Source organism: Lactuca sativa, chromosome 7, assembly GCF_002870075.4.
Source record: "Lactuca sativa cultivar Salinas chromosome 7, Lsat_Salinas_v11, whole genome shotgun sequence".
NCBI classification, from domain to species: Eukaryota; Viridiplantae; Streptophyta; class Magnoliopsida; order Asterales; family Asteraceae; genus Lactuca; species Lactuca sativa.
In genome coordinates this window covers 157,581,463-157,599,592 of record NC_056629.2, presented here as the reverse complement: position 1 = coordinate 157,599,592, position 18,130 = coordinate 157,581,463, and the positions used below count along the sequence as shown (strand labels likewise).

General features: G+C 35.9%; 1 protein-coding gene and 1 non-coding gene across 2 annotated transcripts; one reads left to right on the top strand and one right to left on the bottom strand.

Annotated features, from left to right (window-relative positions):
• Window positions 1-1,128: 1,128 nt before the first annotated feature.
• Window positions 1,129-1,235, top strand: LOC111895754 (small nucleolar RNA R71). Its single transcript, XR_002851673.1, has one exon. It is a non-coding gene; the product is annotated as a small nucleolar RNA R71 (small nucleolar RNA).
• A 13,260-nt stretch (window positions 1,236-14,495) lies between these two features.
• On the bottom strand, window positions 14,496-17,376 carry LOC111895636 (glycoprotein 3-alpha-L-fucosyltransferase A). Its single transcript, XM_023891713.3, has 7 exons — window positions 16,697-17,376; window positions 16,234-16,391; window positions 15,878-16,119; window positions 15,699-15,803; window positions 15,453-15,609; window positions 15,126-15,353; window positions 14,496-15,040 (listed from the first exon to the last, which is right to left on the bottom strand). The coding sequence occupies exons 1-7, from the start codon at window positions 17,150-17,152 to the stop codon at window positions 14,782-14,784; spliced, it is 1,605 nt and encodes a 534-aa protein (XP_023747481.1). The 5' UTR covers window positions 17,153-17,376; the 3' UTR covers window positions 14,496-14,781.
• Window positions 17,377-18,130: the final 754 nt, after the last annotated feature.

The window sequence follows — 18,130 nt, the reverse complement described above, 5'->3', positions numbered from 1 at the left end:
ACTTGAAATTATGATATCATCCATTGAAAACGGATTAGCACCACCATTACACCATCTAAAACAAGTTTTACAACACCAAAATAGTTTAGGGTAATGTTTCTAGTCCATTTCCAACAACAAAAGTCGAAAAACTGCACTTTGACATGCTAACTCGTCGAGTGCATGAACTGACTCGTTGAGCTGGTTGAAGAAAGGCATGGACTCGTCGAGTCCCCCCATGGACTTAGTGAGTTCACCCAGGCAGAAAACAATTTTTTCGATTTTCTTAAGAAGTTTGCATCAAGTATCAAATAAACAAGCCTAGGCTCTGATACCACTGAAGGGTTTTGAGCATTGTAACACTCTTAAGGTGTACATGCAACCCTAGAAACCTTGGATTTTTACTAAGATACATGCAAAAATGATTTTCCAAGGTTCTTAACCTATCTAGCATAGCATGGGGAACTTTTAAACATAAATTCTAGAAGAAGAACATACCTTTTTGTAGTTTGGATTCCTTGAGAACCTTGTGAGCCTAGCACCTCAAGTGTGATGCCTCAAATGTCTCACACAACACTACAACACTTGGAATAACCTTGAGAGAAGTACACTTACACTCTAAAATCGGCTTGCCCTCTTACTTGCTTGTAGTAGTGCCGATTTTGCTTACATAGGGGCCTTTATATAGTTGTAGCACAAGTAGGGTTACACCATGTAAACCCTACTTGTCATGGTTTTCCATATTCCATGATCCGTGGGTTTGTAACCTCCATGGACTATCCATGGAGCACCTTGAATTAATTCTAAATTAATTCTTGATCAATACTAACTAAATAATATTATTAATATATTAGAACTTATAATATATTAATAAACCTTAAGTGTTATTTCTCTCATTTAGTTTATCCAAGTGTTGCAATGCCATGCAACCCAAATGGACCATGCTAACCGGGTCAAGTACATTCCAGTATAGTTATGAACTTAGACACCTAATCCAACATGGTACTCTCTAGAATGGTTAGAAAATTCTTCAATGAGCTCCTTCATTTCAGCAGATTTTTCTTTGTGAAGGTTCCTTGAGAATCAAGTAGTTGCCTAGTCGTGACATTCACCCCATCGTAAAAGATAGAAACTTCTTGTTGCACATTTAGGTCGTTTTGGGGGCAATTTTGAAATAGGCCTTTGTAGCGCTCCCATGCTTCAAATAGCGACTCCCCTATTTGTTGTTCAAAATTAGCAATGGCCTTTTTGAGCTTCGCCACCTTGGATGGTGGCAAAAAATTTCCAAAAGTTCCTCACGTTTTTTTGCCCATGTAGTGATTGCACCTGGTGGAAATGCCTTTAGCCAATCCTTTACAGCTAATTTGATGGTAACCGGAAGCATTCACAACAACACCGTTTCTCGTGGAACATTTGGAATGTTGAAGTAGTCGGCGATGTCATTGACTTCATCAACATGTTTGTAGGCATCTTCATGATCTTTTCCGGTTAATGGAATCTCCTTTAGTGCAGCAAGGATGTGCCCCTTAAGTTCAAATGTGGCAGTGGCTGGTATGATGGGTTGCACAAGGCACGGACCGGTATCGTCACGAACTCTTTTCTTGTATGCCTCAATGGAAATGTCTTCAATGTTTGCCATGATGTTTCCAGGTTCACTTTCTTGTTTGCTTCCTTTTTTCCGATTCGTTGTCGCTTTCTTCCTCTTATGTTTAGTAAATGCTTTCGTCTTTCGGTGCCTTGCTGGATTCTCCCACTTGCTTTCCCTTATTCTTACTAAAAACCGATTTGAGATTCTTAAAAGGTGATTTTTCAGGCGTGTTAAAATCTTCTACGGTTTTATCCTTGTTTTTACAAAAAGCGGATTCTAGGTCTTCAAGTGGTGGAATCAGAGGTGTGTTAGATCCTCTGGTCATATACTGCTGCAAAAGAAACAAATGAAACGCGTAAAAAAACAAAGACAAAAACTGAAAGCTAAATGTTACAACACCACGACGTGGTGACTGTGACCGTGACGTGGTGAGTCAAACAGAACCAAAACCTAAATAAAAAGTTAAAAACAAATAAAAGCAAAATCTTAATAAAATAGCAGATTAAAAGTAACTAAAATTGTATCGTTCCCCAGAAACGGCGCCAAAAACTTTATGTGAAAAATAATTACGCAACAGTTTATCCTACCAATGTAACTACTTTCTACTTAAGGCAGTGTACCTTGTTGTAAATAGTATAACACAATAGACAAGTATTGAACACAGGGAACGATGTTATTAGCTAATTTTTACCTACTATTAACTAAATTACTAAGAAATTTAAAAAAAAATGTTTTTTCTTTAGTTTTTCAAGACTATAAACTTAATAAACTAAGCTAAACTAACAATTAACTAAGGAAATTATCAAACTAAGCAAGGAACAAAGAGAAACGATTTAAACCAAGTTATTTGAGAGACTTTCGTTTAGCTTCAATTTACTTGATATTATGGTTGGTTTATGGAAGTGCAATGGATTAATGCTCAATTATTTATCGATTCCTAAGACGACCAAGTTAATATTCACTAACTTAATCATTTAGCAAACAAGTCCATTCATACGGTGATCAGGCGAATAAACTAACAAGCTTACTAGTGTTCGTTCGAGCAAAATTAGACTTATAATAGATTGATCAAATTGGTTAACTGATTCAATTCAATATAAGATAAGTCATCATATATTAGCTCCCACAATTATTTAACCACTTTTCTATTTAACCCTAGGTTTTAGTCAAAACTCTAGTCCTACAATTTTTACAATCCACAAAGATCATAAGATTCAAGCTCAATTAAGAAAGATAGTCATACAAACATAATTAAACTCAGCAATAAATAGATAAAACATTTATCATAATCACAAGAGGTTCTTTAATAAGCTAATTAAACAAATAACTAATAAAATATTAATTCAACCATAAATCAAACCACATATATTCAACTAAATCTATGCCAAACGAAAGTCATGGGGTTTTAGCCCATGATTTTAGCAGCTAAAGTCATAAAAACAAATTCTATATGCAAAGACATGAGCATACTAGAATATAAAATCGTAAATAAGAAGTTATTGCCATATTACTCTCAATTCCCAAGCTACAATCGATTCCTTCACTTCCAAGCTTCAATTCAGATCCTTGGCTTTCAAAAATCGTCTATAGCTCTCATCAAAAAGTCTCAAATTCTGAGAGAATGACATCTATTTATAATTTCTGAAAAACGGACCATCACGACGTGGTCTTCGTAATTATCCCGTATTCAGCAAGTCTTTGAAGTCAACTGGGAAATGAAAAAACACCACGTCGTGGTGATGTCACCACGACGTCTTAGGTATATTTTTCTTCATTTAATAATCTCTAATCAAATTCCTTAGCTTCCAGCTTCCAGCTTCCTTTCTGCCCCAAACATATCTTTTACCCTTACAACACAATATATAACAAATTAAGTACCTTTTGTTCTATAAGGGTATAAAAGTAATTAAAATATTAAGATATTATGTATAATTAGATGTATAAATATGAACATATCAGCTTTCACTATAACTTTTCTAGAAACCAAAGGGGACTCCAAAGGTCCATAAGAATGATTACTTGGTGGACATGCAAGCCTTATGCATGTCCTTCATCCATTCTAGGTCAAAATGGAGGGATTCTACCTAAAATCCTCATACATGGGTCTAATAATCAACCAACTCCTAGATCTTAACAATATCATACTCAATGGACCCTTAGAATGCATAAAGTTGCCAGCTTTATGTATTCCTTCCTTTCAAACTTGCTTGGACATGAAAGAAATGGAACAATAACTTAGATCTAACCACCTTAAGCAATAAAGTTTGAGTCTTTTCCACTTACAAAGGTCCAGAAACAAGATGAGTTGATGATGATTTTTCCTTACAAGCTTCACCAATAGAACACCTTCATCTCCTTTTCTCTTTTTCTTCAAGCCAAGAAATGCTCCAAAAGGCCAAGAATCAACCAAAGAATTAGGGTTAGGGTTTTTCTGAGGTAAAAGGGTGTTGGAGGCTAATAATTATAATTAAAAATGACTTAGAGGGGCTTAAATACGAAGGAAACCCTAAAAGCTCATGGGTTTGGGCTGCAGTTGTTCCTACGTCGTGAGCACTTGTGTCTCATGCTGCAAGCTTAGTTAAATCTGTATTTTTCATTTATTCACTTGTCACGTCGTGACCTCTCTATTATAACATTTCGTTTAAAATATAATAATTAAATAATAAACCCGTAACCCCGAGAAGTAATTATTATTATTATTTTATATTATTATAGCCCAAAATCAAATATTAATTAGCGGGGTGTTGGTTTCGAGGAGCCAAATGACAAGATTTGAATCTCCGGGGGTTAAAGTATAATTTTGAGATTTATTTTACAAAGGATTTTAGAATTCAGGGGGTGTTTGGTATCATTTGGACTTAATATGAAAGGGTTTTGGATGGCTGGGGTTAAAAGAGTAAATTCTGGACCTAAGTTGAAAAGGTTTTGTAAAGGAGGGGTCATTTGGTAACATAAGGACTTCAATTGAAAACAATTCATAAAGGAAGGGGCTGCTTGGTAAATTTCAGATTTGATTTGTAATGAATTTCAGAAGGTGGGGTTTAAATGGTAAATCATGGACTTCTTTTGGAAAGATTCTTATGGGGGAGGGACCATTACTGTCATTATGGGGTGAAGTTTCATAATATCGGGTATATAACCCTAGCACCATCGGTTATCAAACCCTAACCCTAGCCGCAACACACCAGTCGCCACCCTCATGCCTCCCTCCCTCGAGCTGCCGCCACTACCCCTTCACTCTCGTTTTCCGACGGGCAAATGTCACACCCCCAAACCGAATTGGCGGAAACATTCGGGGGCGGAGGACGTCATGTACAGTATCACAACAATGCATAATAGTAACCAAGCAACAACATCATCCATTGCATTAATAGTATAATTCAATACAAGTGTGCTCTATGTAATAATAATAAGACACCAAAAATGAATAATCAAAATAAAGACGAGTCTGAAAGTGCTCCGTCTTCTCTTAACCTGTCATCGGTACCTGTCTATTGATGACCTGAGAATACAAGTTATTTTGAAAGAGATTATCAGCATTTAGGCTGGTGAGTTCATAAGTATTTAGTGTCAAATGTTGTATTTGTCTGAAAATGTTTGTAATGGAAGTTTCTTGTAAATGTTTGTAGTAAATGTTTGAAATCTCCTAGAAAATCCTATATTTTCTACTAAAATGCAGCCTTCTACCAAGACTCGAATGTTTTGAGTGTTTGTTACTTGTAAAAGTGAGTGTTTTTCCCAAGTGTGACTATCATTACCAAAATATAGATTTACATTACCGTTTATGTGAGAATATCACAAAGTGAATGCAATGGGAAAAATAATAAAGTACTGTAGTATTGTATATAGTAACTATTGTTGTACTAACTACCTTAAATCAATTGTTAATTAATGTAAAATGTGATATGATCATAACCATGCTTGATTGACTAGTGGTAAACACGACGCTCGAAGACGTCAAAAAGTTACGACATTCGTCACCCGTAGACCTGCAGGTCCCACTGTAGCTAGCAGCAAGGTGTAGGATCGTCAATCCATAATAGATCTATACACAAATTCACGCTCTCCCTCCAAGAGACTCTGGTTACGAAGTGAGACACAGCAGTATGATGCCATGCCCCGAAGTAGTGGCTCACATTTATGGTATAGTATTCTTGTATTTGTATAGTATGTTCTATTTGTTCTGGTGTATTGTATGTTCTCTTTGTATAATGTATATTATGTTCCTCCTTATTTCTCATTATAGTATGTTCTTTCTGTTTCTTGTTATAATATGTTTGATCTAACTCATGTATGAACTGACTCTTAAATGTTTCATTGTACTAGAAATAGTGAGAAGCAGACCTCTAAACTATACCTATTATAGTTTACTAGTAATGTTGTTTGAATGATTGAGTATATTTATACACCTTTGCTACACAAAAGTGTTCAACTGAGATAAAAGATTTTAATCACATGTGATTGATGTAATAACTATAATGTTTCAACTTGTATCCCCCCCATAAAAGAATTCAAAATCATTTAAAAGGTTAGTTAGGGGTATGAACTCACCTGATGTGAGTAATGGGAATGTAAGATTGTTATAGGCTGCTAAGTGTCAAGTGAAGACTCGAGCACACACGGATCCTGGTTAGCACATGACGACACATATATATGGATATAATTAGTGTTTATACAACTAATAATGCAAGGAAAACACCTTAGGGACTAGGAGCACTGGAATGGAAGTGTTACAATCACATGTGATTGCACATAAAGGGGTTTATGGCCACACATGGAGTTTATAGCCATGATGTTTACGGCCCAATGTGTTTATGGTCAAGGGAGTATGCGGCCAAAGGGAGTTTTCGGCCAATGATTGTACGGTCATGGAGTTTACGGCCGTACACTCATTGAAAAGCTTGCAAACGAGGCATTCTAAGGCCCTAACAAGCATTTCCTAATTGTTCTTGGTCCTAGGTTTGGACTAGATGAGTTTGAAGGCCAAGACATGAACCAACACAAGGGTTTACGGCCATGCAAGGGTTTACGGCTGTAAACTTTTGGTGCTCATGTTCTAAATGGTGTTTTAAGTCAAGGAATCCAGTGTATATCAGGCCTAACTAGAAGATGGAAGAGATACATACACTTTGGAGGCTTGAAAGGGGTTCACGACCCAAGAACTTAGTGAGTGTTCTTGGTGTTCTTGGTTTTCTTGAAGATCTAACCCAAAAAGATGATTTTAATGGATGAAATCAATGGGTGATACTAGATCAAGAAGGATAACAACAAATAAAATGGAAGGAATTCTTACATTTTGGAAGATCAAGGTGTAAGCTTGATGATAACTGAGAGAGAGTTGACTTTTCTTAACTTGGAAGTGTAAGGAATGACTAAAAATGAAGGCATAACTCATATATGGGTATGAGTTTATGGCCAAGGAGGTGTTTACCGCCGTAAACTCTAGTTTACGGCCGTAAAATCCTTATGAATGGAGTTTTCGGCTTGTATGCTGCACACTGCACTCTAGAATACACCTCCTATCATTCCTTCTTGAAGGTACTAGGCTTATAACACTCAAATAGACCCTAAACAGTGCTAAAAGATAGCACAAACGAGTCTGACTTTGATTGAATTGAATGGTTGTACAAGATAGAAATTTTGGGTTGCCACAGCAAACACCACCGGCGATCGCTTATGACTCCGATGACGGACGAGACTGATACCGCGGCTATTGTTGTTGTTCTAAATTGTTGTCCTTCATTCTTCTTCTTTTGTTTGTCGGTAACACGCAATGACCACCAAAAGGCCACCATTATAGCTCTTGTCGCCAATGAAGATAAGAACTGGGGTGGTTGCTATTTCCACTATCGTGGGTCGCGTAAACCCCATCCTTTCTCCAACATGTCGTATGTTACGCTCCGGTGTCACCAACTGTGACCGTCATCGCCCATCGTCGGATGTAGCGCCGTTGTTGCTGCCGTTGTTGGATTGTTCCAACAAGATGGTGGTTGTGTTCGTGGTTTGAAATGCGGATACTCGTGTGTGGGGGTTTTCGTTCGAGTAAAGATCTAAAGAACCACCATGGAAGCCGGCCATGGTGGCTACTGTTGTCAACACTATTGTTAGCCGTCGCTGCCCGCCGTCTCGCGCCATCACCGTCACCGTACGCCACCAGGTGGGTGGCTGGGTCCATTTTGCAAACCGAAACATGTGTCTTTATTATAGTGAAGTGGTGTTTGGGTGTTTATTCGGCCGGAAAAGTCACTACCACCACCGTGAGGTCATGGCTGCCACCTCCAACCACCGCCTACCGCCACAAGGGTGGTTGGGTGTGTGTGTATGTGATATTTGTGTGTGTGTTCATTTGATTAATTTGTTGTAATATTTTATTTTGATTGGAATAATTAAGAAAAAAAACTTTTCACCACCACCGTGAGGTGGTGGCCGTCGCCGTGAGCCGCCATTGACCACTACTACCCGAGGTGGTAGTAGGTGGTGCCCAATTTAATTAATATCTAATTAACCTAAAAACTTAACGAATGGGCTAATTGGATTGCGATTGGGTTGAAAACCCTAATTAGGGTTTAGAAAACTCTAATTTTGGAATTATTGGTTTGGACTTATCGGGACCCGCATTTTGGACCATTGGAATTGAATTGTGAATTACACCCGATCAAACCATATGATTTATCTAGTAGAGTGATGGACTTAATGGATTAAGTCCTTAATGGGTTAAGTAAGAAACACTTAACCCTAATCGTCATTTCATGTGAAAACCCTAATTTCACTTGGGCCTTGAGTTGGGCCTTTCTATTGGGCTTTGGCGATTGGGCTATCCAAGAACAAGTAAATAGACTAAAACGACTGGATGGGCTTTCGGATAAGGCCCATGTGAAGGACTTGGGCCTAATTTGGAAAATTGGGCCATAGGTGGGCCATAATTGGACCTTGATGATTATGAGATATTGGGTCATTGAAATACCAAGAGTTTGGACTAGAATGAATGAACGTGCCTTAAAGAAAGACCATGTAGAGGTCTAGGCCCAATTTGGAAAATTGGGCCATATGTTGGGCTTTGGCCCATTACTTGACTATTGGGCCTTTGGAGTGTGAGTTGGACCTTAGGCTTGGAACCTAATTATTAATTAGGTGTTGTTTGATATTGACAGTTAGGGAATCTGTCATCCAGTAGCTAGGGTTTTATCCGTAGGACTTCAGCAGTGTGAGGTGAGTTTTCCTCACTATACTCAATGGTTTAAGGCATCAAGGTCGGCCCTTTTTGGATTGTTATCCTGATATGTTATATGCTCAAGTATCGTATGATCTGTTAGATCAGTATCCTGGTGGATAGGATGTTATTATGTTGTTATGATCAGTTAGATCGGTTTGTCTGTCTATAGACGGTTGTGTAATTATATGTTATATGTGCACATGTTTGATTAGTGGTTGAGGCTTATCTGCTTTGTGCGAGAGCCAATAGACCTATGCATTCCAACCCGATGGTTGTGGGGCGTGAGTATTCCATCCCGATGATGATTGGACTCGTAGTATGTAGGCATTCCAACCTGATGGTTGAGTGCTTGGGGTATTCCAACCCGATGGTTGAGTGGACCCATAGTATGTTGGCATTCCAACCTGATGGTTGAGAGCCTAGGGTATTCCAACTTGATGGTTGACTGGACCCATAGTATGATGTATGTGATTATGTGTGTGTTGTTGTGTGTATGGATATTTTGGGGGGAACTCACTAAGCTTTGTGCTTGCGATTTTAGTTTATTGTTTCAGGTGCTTCAGATGTCTCGGCAAGGCGAAGGCGTGACCATACACATCCTCGTGTTTTGGACTTATGGTTTCTGGGATTCTCTTATATGAAACTATTTTGAAAACATTTTGTAATAACTAATGGCTTTTGGATGTTTGAAAAAGTTTTAAATTGGCTTGATTTTTTTATGCGTGTTACATTTGTGGTCATGTCATGGCACCCAGTTTTACCTAAAAACCATGTCTTTGACTCCTTGATGCCCTAAACCGATCCGTTCGGAAAACTGGGTGTTACTGTTTGGTTGTTACAAATTGGTAATGATATATACAAACTTCTTTCTCATTTTCATTTGTAATAGTTATTAACTAGCAAGGCATGTGAAAATTTTGTTGTCTAGCAGTAACTATTGACTATGGCTAAATGGTTAATTAACTTAATTTCATGCTCTTAAATTTGTAAACCCTAAACACTTAGAGAATATATATATATATATATATATATATATATATATATATATATATATATATATATATATATATATATATATATATATATAAAAGAAATAAATTGGTTGGTATGGTGGTATTGTGGTATTTAAAGTTTTGTATCATTATCGTACTATGATTATTTAATTGGTACAGTATTACCATTAAACTTGTTAGCTACCAAAGACATTGGCAGAGAAGTTTCTTGGTTCGATTGGTAGTAGTGAGGAGCATAAGCGGGTACCCGCCTCATTTCGGGGGAATCGGAACCGGCGGTTCGGATGAAGTTAAAACCAGAACTGATCTAGACGGTTCCTAAATTTTTGGAACCAGTCCCCGGTACCGGCGATTCCGTTTCCGGGAGCGGGTAACCCGGTTACGTCATTTTTTTTAATTTCCTTAATACAAAATAATTCTTAGCCATTGAAATGATAAGAAGTATTATAACCGGTTCATTACGATACAAGTTACAAATGACAAAAAAAATAATAATAACCGTTTTAAAAATAATCCAAGTTACTAAATATAAGTCAAAACCAAAGTTCATGTTCTTACCTTCAACCTCTTAATGTTATTTAACATCAAATCTTTTCAAATGATAGTACCATCATATATATTCAAATTGTTTTACGGTCATACATTCACATTATGACTTCACATTCATATCAGAGCATTTGTTTTGAAAAAAACATTACAAATATGACTTATTAGCATCTTATTTCCAAGATCCAATTAGATAGTCCCAACAAATGTCTTAGTCATCGACGTTGTTACAACCAGTTCATCTAAATATAAAGTGTTTTAAATTTTAATATTTCAGAACCGGTTCTGACGGTTACCCGACGGTTTACGGTTCTTAAAAAATAAAAAACGGAACTGGAACCGGTCCATGGCGGTTCCCACTTTTAGGAACCGGAACCAGTAACATCGGTTTCGGTTCCAGAAACAGTTCTGAGGCAGTTTTGGTTCCAAAATAGGTATCCGTTATCCGTACCCGTCCTTAATTGATAGCATGTTATAACCACTTGGATTGTGGTGACTTGGTAAGACATGTTGAAGATATGGTGGATAACATAGTGACCCATGTTCAAATCCTGACACCACTCAGCCTTTATGGCTATGGAGGTTCGCCTGCAGTGACTCAAGGGTATGAGACAACTCTTTATATTTGCAGCGGAGGATTAATTGGTGCGCAAAAACTGGCCTGAAAACCCTTGTTAGAGAAGTTCTCTTTCCAAAAACATGTTTGTGGTTTTCTGCGCTACATATTTGATAGCTCTAAATTTTAAAAGGGTGTGTTTGCCTAAAAAATACGAATACCTAAGCGTGATAAGATCATATTTTGAAACCCTTTCAACCACAAGAAACGGAGATATTCCAAAGCACAACTAACCAACCCAACTATTATTATTATTATTATTATTATTATTATGGATTAAAATATAAAGATTATTTACACTATAATAAGTATAAGCTCATCGCATCAACTTTATTTTTATTAATTTAACTATTGAGATCAAATACTCATATCTTTATAGCTTTTGCAACATCAATAATCATTTTACACCTACCATTACATATTATATTCATTTTGGTTATGTTATTTCTTATTATTATACAACAATTTGTTCTAATCGAACTTACGATAAATAGTCCGACTTAAAAATATCCATGTAGGAACCGTGTGGTCGTTATTGCACCAACCTAAAAGTAAATTATATTCATATATTATAATAAATAAAAGCTGAACGAAAATATATGACCAAATGAATCCATCACTGTTTAAACTTTAAAGCCACACTCAAGAGTTGATAACTTTATATGATCACTTCTGTATTGTTATGTTCACGAAGGATTGAATTAAACTTTTATATGTATTCTGCCAAGTAGAAGCATACTTTGGTTAATGTCATCCACAAAACTTTTCATAGAAAGGGAACAATTAAAAGACGTGAATTTGGATTAACATGTGCTACATATAAAACTTCCCATTTATACTTTACACACAACATTATCTTAAATATAACCATTTAATCGTTAACATGCTTTCAATTAACTTCTCTAGTGTGGACAAATATTTAAAACAATTTTATCAATTTTTTGTTGGAATTATATTAATCTCGGTTTCTAAAATAATGTATGAACTTTTTCTGATACAGTCATTTTTATTGTAAAACTTTTATCAATGCTAAAAATCTTTCTAAAGTTATTTTTACCTTATCAATGTGCTAAATATGTATCCTAATCATTCCTAGTTGATTGGTGAAGTCCCCTTAATCGTAGGTTAATAAAAAAAAAATCAAATTGCTTTTCCAAGCATAAAACCATTCGTTTGGATTTCTTCTCATAAGTATAAAACTTCATTATGTCCCTTAAATGTAACAATCATATAGAAAAGTCGAAATAGATACAATCTTATAATTCAAGGGTCTAAAATACATTAAGATTTTCAAACCTCATTATGTGTCCTTAACCCTTTTTACCTTTTCTTTTACCATTTTGTATCCCTATTTTCTAAATTCACAAGAAAACACGTAAATTTGTAAACTTTTTTAAGGTTTTACGCTAAATATTTTCTTTCTTCCGTAAATATAATTTTTATTCAACTTGTTAATTTTACTTTTTGTCCCGATTCACACGAATTGTCTTATAAAAAAAATGAAAAAAAAATAGTAAGAAGGCGAGACCTTTTGGGCATAATACATGGACAAAATTGCAAGAATGGTCCTTGTGGTATGTCAAAACTAGCAACTTTGGTCCAAAATAGGTTTGTCTCGCAAGGATAGTCCAATAGTTTCATTTCCTTGCAAGTTTGGTCCAATTTGGTTTGAATTTTTTTGTAAAGACGATTTTGCCCTTATTGTTTAATTTTTCATTTTTGTTTTATTACATGTAAATAAAAAACAATTAAAAATATAACAAAAATAAAATACCTCTCTCTCTCTCTCTCCAAGAATCGGCCTATTCATCTTCTTCCCACACTTCCATTTTCTCTCAGATGTGCACAATCTTTATTCACCGGAAAATTGCACATCCACCGGAGACACGTCTCTTACCCTCAAATCTGTCATCTCCATCTTCTCAGTTGACCACCAAGCACTCATTACCCTCAAATTTGTCATCTCTATCGAAGCTTTCCTAAACGATCAAGGTGAAATTCAGATTTGTTCATTCAACGAAGACGATGACGTTGTCCACCACTAGAGACGTCCCTCCGCCTTCTCCAACTAAGGGTTTTCTGATCGTGCCATATTTGTTCGATCTACGTTTATGAAGGGTTGTAGCTCCAATATCCGATCTACGTTTCTGTCTCTTTTCATCTTCTCTTGTGTCTCTTCAAATCCCTCTACTGACTTCAGGTGGTGGTGGTGGTGGTTATGCTTCAGGCGGCGGTTTCTAGAGCCATAACTCTCCTTATGGATTTCATTGACTGTTCATCTCTCTCCTAAGCTTTCTCGTTCTATGAGGGTCGGAAATCCCCAACTTTGTTCGTCCAGTGGATATCTTGAGTGAATGTGCCACAGAAAATAGCTGAAATCGTGATATAGGGTTGAGATTTTTCGTTACTATGTTTGTCATGTTTCTTTCCTTCTTCTTCTTCTATCTAGATTGTTGTTGTTGGGTTTGTTTGAAAAAATTCTTGATTTCGATTCAGGTGGTGGTGAAGGGCAGTTCATCAGATCAAGAAAAATGATTTATGGGTTTGTGAATGTGATGTTCTTGTTCTTGAACTCAGGAAAAATGAGTGTTCTTGAGATTCATATTCATATTTGTGTGTGTATGTTTTTAGTTCTAATCGACTTCACAGCTAATGATATTGAGATTTGTTTCCGTTGTTTAAATCAAATTAATCTAGATGTATGTGTAACTATGTATGTGTGTGTTTAGAGTCTGGAACATTTGTAAACTTAATCTAATAGATTGGACAAAATCGATAAAGTGAAGGTTCTTCGTTTTGCAAATCCACTTCCAGACATGTGCTAAATTTGTTTGTGTTTTATTTCAGATCCAAAATCAAGATCGAAGAACACCCATTGTGGATTTGGATTTGGGATGTTAGATAGTGGTGGGTCACGACAGGGGGAGGCGGAGGAGCTGCCACAGTCGGCTGTGGTGGCTCTCTTCGCCGGAGAAGTGTTACGAGGGAGATAGACGAGTTGGAAATGAAAAGGAGAGAGAGAGAGAGAGAGAGAGAGAGAGAGAGAGAGAGAGATTTTCTTTTTTTCTCTTTCTTTTTTTGATTTCTGTAATAAAAAAATTGAAAAAGGGAAAATACCAAGGGCAAATTCGTCATTATAAAAAGTTTTAAAATTTTTGGACTAAACTCGCAACAAAATAAAACTATTTGACCATCCTAGCGAGTCAAACTCATTTTGGACCAAAGTTGCTAGTTTTGACATACCACAAAGACCATTCTTGCAATTTTGTCTAATACATGTATTTTACGAGTTTACCAAACTATATTTTTATAAATAATGCTACTTTAATTAACATTATTTAAATTATATTTCTGTAACTAAAGCAATGGATATAATTAACATTAACGTAGTGTAAGCCACATTTCTTAGACCCAAACAATATCCATATTTATATTTACTTTTCTCAACTCTTGTACATCGAAAATTAAATTCAATTTTTTACTACAAATTCATAAGTTGTTTCTTGAAATAGCAATCCATCAAAAACATTTAAACTCATATCTACTAAATTCATAAGTATTACATTGCTTAAAAATAACGAGTCTACAATAGTCAAAAACCAAATTTATCATACAAAAAAAATAATAATAACAAAACAAACACATGATTACTCAAAACAAAACACTATCAAGTATCAAATCAAGTTTTACATTTTATAATTTCAAAATCAAAGAAAGCAAAATTCAATCACATGATTACTACTCTCTCCCCTTCATGTTTCTACTTAAAACTTCACCATCTCAACAACATACCAACCTTACCTTTAAGAGGGGTATTGTCGTAATTTTACACGAAGACGACTTCAAATTTCGCACACGGGTTGCTTCTAATATGACTTTCAAATGCATTACTAGTTTTGAAACTAAAAGTATACAAAGCTTGCCTTTGAGTCATACCAAGAGGGTAGATTCTGTAAATTTTAAGCACATTTTCATCACCTCTTATGCTTTCGGGCCTCTCATTTCTCCAAATTGGTTCGTGTTTTAGAGACTTGAACTTTGAGAAAATAGCGGTTTCCAACGCCTCCATGGTCAAATTTCCTGACCTGTCGGTCAAACTTAGGTAGTGTTTGGTATGCAGTAATCGAAGAGGGAATGGAATTGAGGATTACAACGGAATGAAAATTTTACCTTAGAAAAACCGATTCCATCTCAAACCTTCCTCTTTCTCTTACATATATGTGATAAACAGTTTCAGACCCTTTTCTACACTTGCAAGGGCGTTTTGGGAACGTGGAACTTTTTTCTTCTTTTTCACGGATTCTTGTTGCAAGAAAAATGCATAATCTACAAGATGAATGAACAGCAGCCATATCTACAAGGGCCTTAAATGAATCCGAAGGCCCATCATATTTCCATCTTTAAAAATAAAAAAATTATAATCACAATACATAAATTATATATCAATCCCACAAAAAGTATAATAAGATTAAGAAACATCATTATATTATTCATTACCTTAAAGATTCATTGAATGCAATGGGATTTTCTGCAAGATATTTCATGGTTTTAGCAACTGGATTTATATCTTTTAATTCTTTAATATGTAAAATGGAACCAGGGGCAGGAGCAAAATCTTGGATATTTGGAGGACCAACAACAACAGGGATAGTTCCTGGAAATTAATAAAAAGAAAAAAAAAATTATAAAAAAAATATATATCAAACAAAAGGAATAATATTAAATTATTAATATATTATATACCTGCAACAAGGGACTGAAAGAATTTTTCAGTGACATAATCTTCTTCATTTGAATTCTCAAAAGCTAAGCTGAATTTATAACGCTTCAAAGCTTCAACCTTGTTTACTATCAAGAAAATAAATTTGATTTATATAAATTGAAGGGAAAAAAAAAAAAAAAAAAAAAGAAAAAAGAATTACCATTTCCATCACGATTTCGGTGACAACCACCATAAGAGTCAATCTTGATGTTTGACTTTTCAAGGCCTTCAAGGGCTTGTAAACGAAAGTTTCTTGCAGCACAATTTGATATAAATGCAGCTGCTAATGCTTTTTCGGTTTTTGGAGGAACAGGGGCCATTATGTCATATTCTGCCCATGAAAAATAACCAACAGGGACATCTGAAGACAGACTTGTGGTCATAATGATGTCATACCCTTTCCTGAAATATGATACATTGTCAGAAATACCCTTCTCTAACAATCATGTAAAGAAAGAAAGAAAACTTAAGATTTTGCATAAGATTGGAGCAATATCTAAGATAGTGCTTACCCACCGTCGAGCCATGGCAATGTTGTTTTCAGCATAGTATTGAGCTGACTCCATTGATCGAAGAACGCCAGCTGTCCCACCCCCATTGGGTAACCCAAATGCAGCATCAGCCTTCTTCTGTTCAAACCCAAACTTGCAGTTAACAGCACAAGATTTCCACTCCTTCAAAACAACAGTCATGTTTACAGATTAGAGCTTATTATTGGGGATACTTTGGGACATTGTATGAAAGGCTTATAAGTGATTGCAGATTCAAATTGACAACCAATAGATAACAAGATGAACTGATGAAGGAGCCTAAGCCAATGAACTACAATCTGTTATTGTTACTCAGACAATATGATCAAAATCTAAATCTTGCTCGGTTACCAAAAGAACGTAAATTGAAAGTATATATCCGATTACAAGAAGTAAAACTAAAAGCACTGAAATGCATAAATAGTGATACTAGAATAAGAATCACAAACCTGTTCGCCACCAGTGACGAATACAGGTTCACTTTTGAAATCCCTAGAATATTCCACGGAGTCTTCTCTCTCCAACCACTCCTCGCAACTCTCACCGCCATCGCCGGAATCTAACACATCCAAGGCGGCGTCAGACAACCCAAACAATGATACCTCATCGGCGGTATCAAGAGAAGAGGAGGAGAAGGAAGCCGTCGTGAATTGGTAGAATGATTCCGTCCATGAATTTAGGAGATCGGCGTTCTTAATCAAGTCGAGTCGACCTAGGAAGCTGATCTCGGCTATAAAAACTAGGACTAGGAATACAGGCAACAAATTGGACCATTTCTTCCTCGAATTATGGATAATGGTTGGTGATGATGACGTTGATGTGCTGTTGCTGCTACTGGTGCTAGGTATATGAGAATCTAATGGAATGCCTCTTGATGGTCTTTGATTAGGGTTTAATAAACCCATATTTCTTGTGCTAATCAGAGAAAAGATTGAAGTGAATCTGCAATTGATGTAGGAAGAAAAATGCCTGAAGCAAAGTAGAGGAAATTTGGGGTAAAAGTTAAGTTAGAAGGTTGTAGATCATATGAATATGAATATGATCGATCATGGAAGAAGTCCACGCTTGCGGTCTGAAACTTGAATTTTGGTTGACCTAAAAGATGAGGGCATGAGGCCACTTTCCGTCTATAAAACATTTGCAGTCTTTAAAGCCACTCCAATTATTAAAATATTAATTATCTCTTAATTTTGTATAAAATGACTCATACCATAAAAGCCTTTAAGTTTTAGATATGTAATTGAAAAAAAAAAACTCTTAACACTTTTCTTTTGGCTTTAACTATAATTTTTACTCACCATTACCACTCTAGTCCATTTAATCAGTTTCATAGTATATTTTTTTTTATCTTTTTTACAAAATCAGTCTTAAAATTAGATTTAAAATCAAAATTTGGTCTTTGTAGTTTGCAAAAAATTACACCACATGTCCAAAACGTTTTCAACTAACACCACATGTCCCTGTAGTTTAGGACTGATTTTGAGATTTTCCAGCAAGAATAGGATTCTCCAACGAGACTTTTCTGGCAACAAGAACTTGAAATTGACGGCATGGGTTTGTCTGTGACGGGGAGAGGAGTAGAAAGGTGATAGCGATTTGGAGAACGGGGGGGTGGTGGAGGTTGTACTAGCTATTTTTTGGTGAGGGTGGGTTTTCGAAAGCGAGGTTCTCCAGCGGAGCTAGAGACACTGAGGTTAGATACAGCGGAGCTAAAAACTATATTTTGTTAATGATAGTCACATTTGGGAAAATACACACTTTTACAAGAAATAAACATACAGAACATTTGATGTCTTGGTAGAAGGCTACGTTTAATAGAAAATATAGGATTTTCTAGGAGATACAAACATTTACTACAAACATTTACAAACTTATACATCAAA

Excerpts from the sequence above, each read along its gene's own strand:
- LOC111895636 (XM_023891713.3), bottom strand. The coding sequence starts at position 17,152 with ATGGGTTTATTAAACCCTAATCAAAGACCATCAAGAGGCATTCCATTA. Across the intron at positions 16,392-16,696 it reads TCGTCACTGGTGGCGAACAG|GAGTGGAAATCTTGTGCTGT; the intron begins GTTTGTGATTCT and ends GTTGTTTTGAAG. Across the intron at positions 15,610-15,698 it reads CTTTCAGTCCCTTGTTGCAG|GAACTATCCCTGTTGTTGTT; the intron begins GTATATAATATA and ends ATTAATTTCCAG.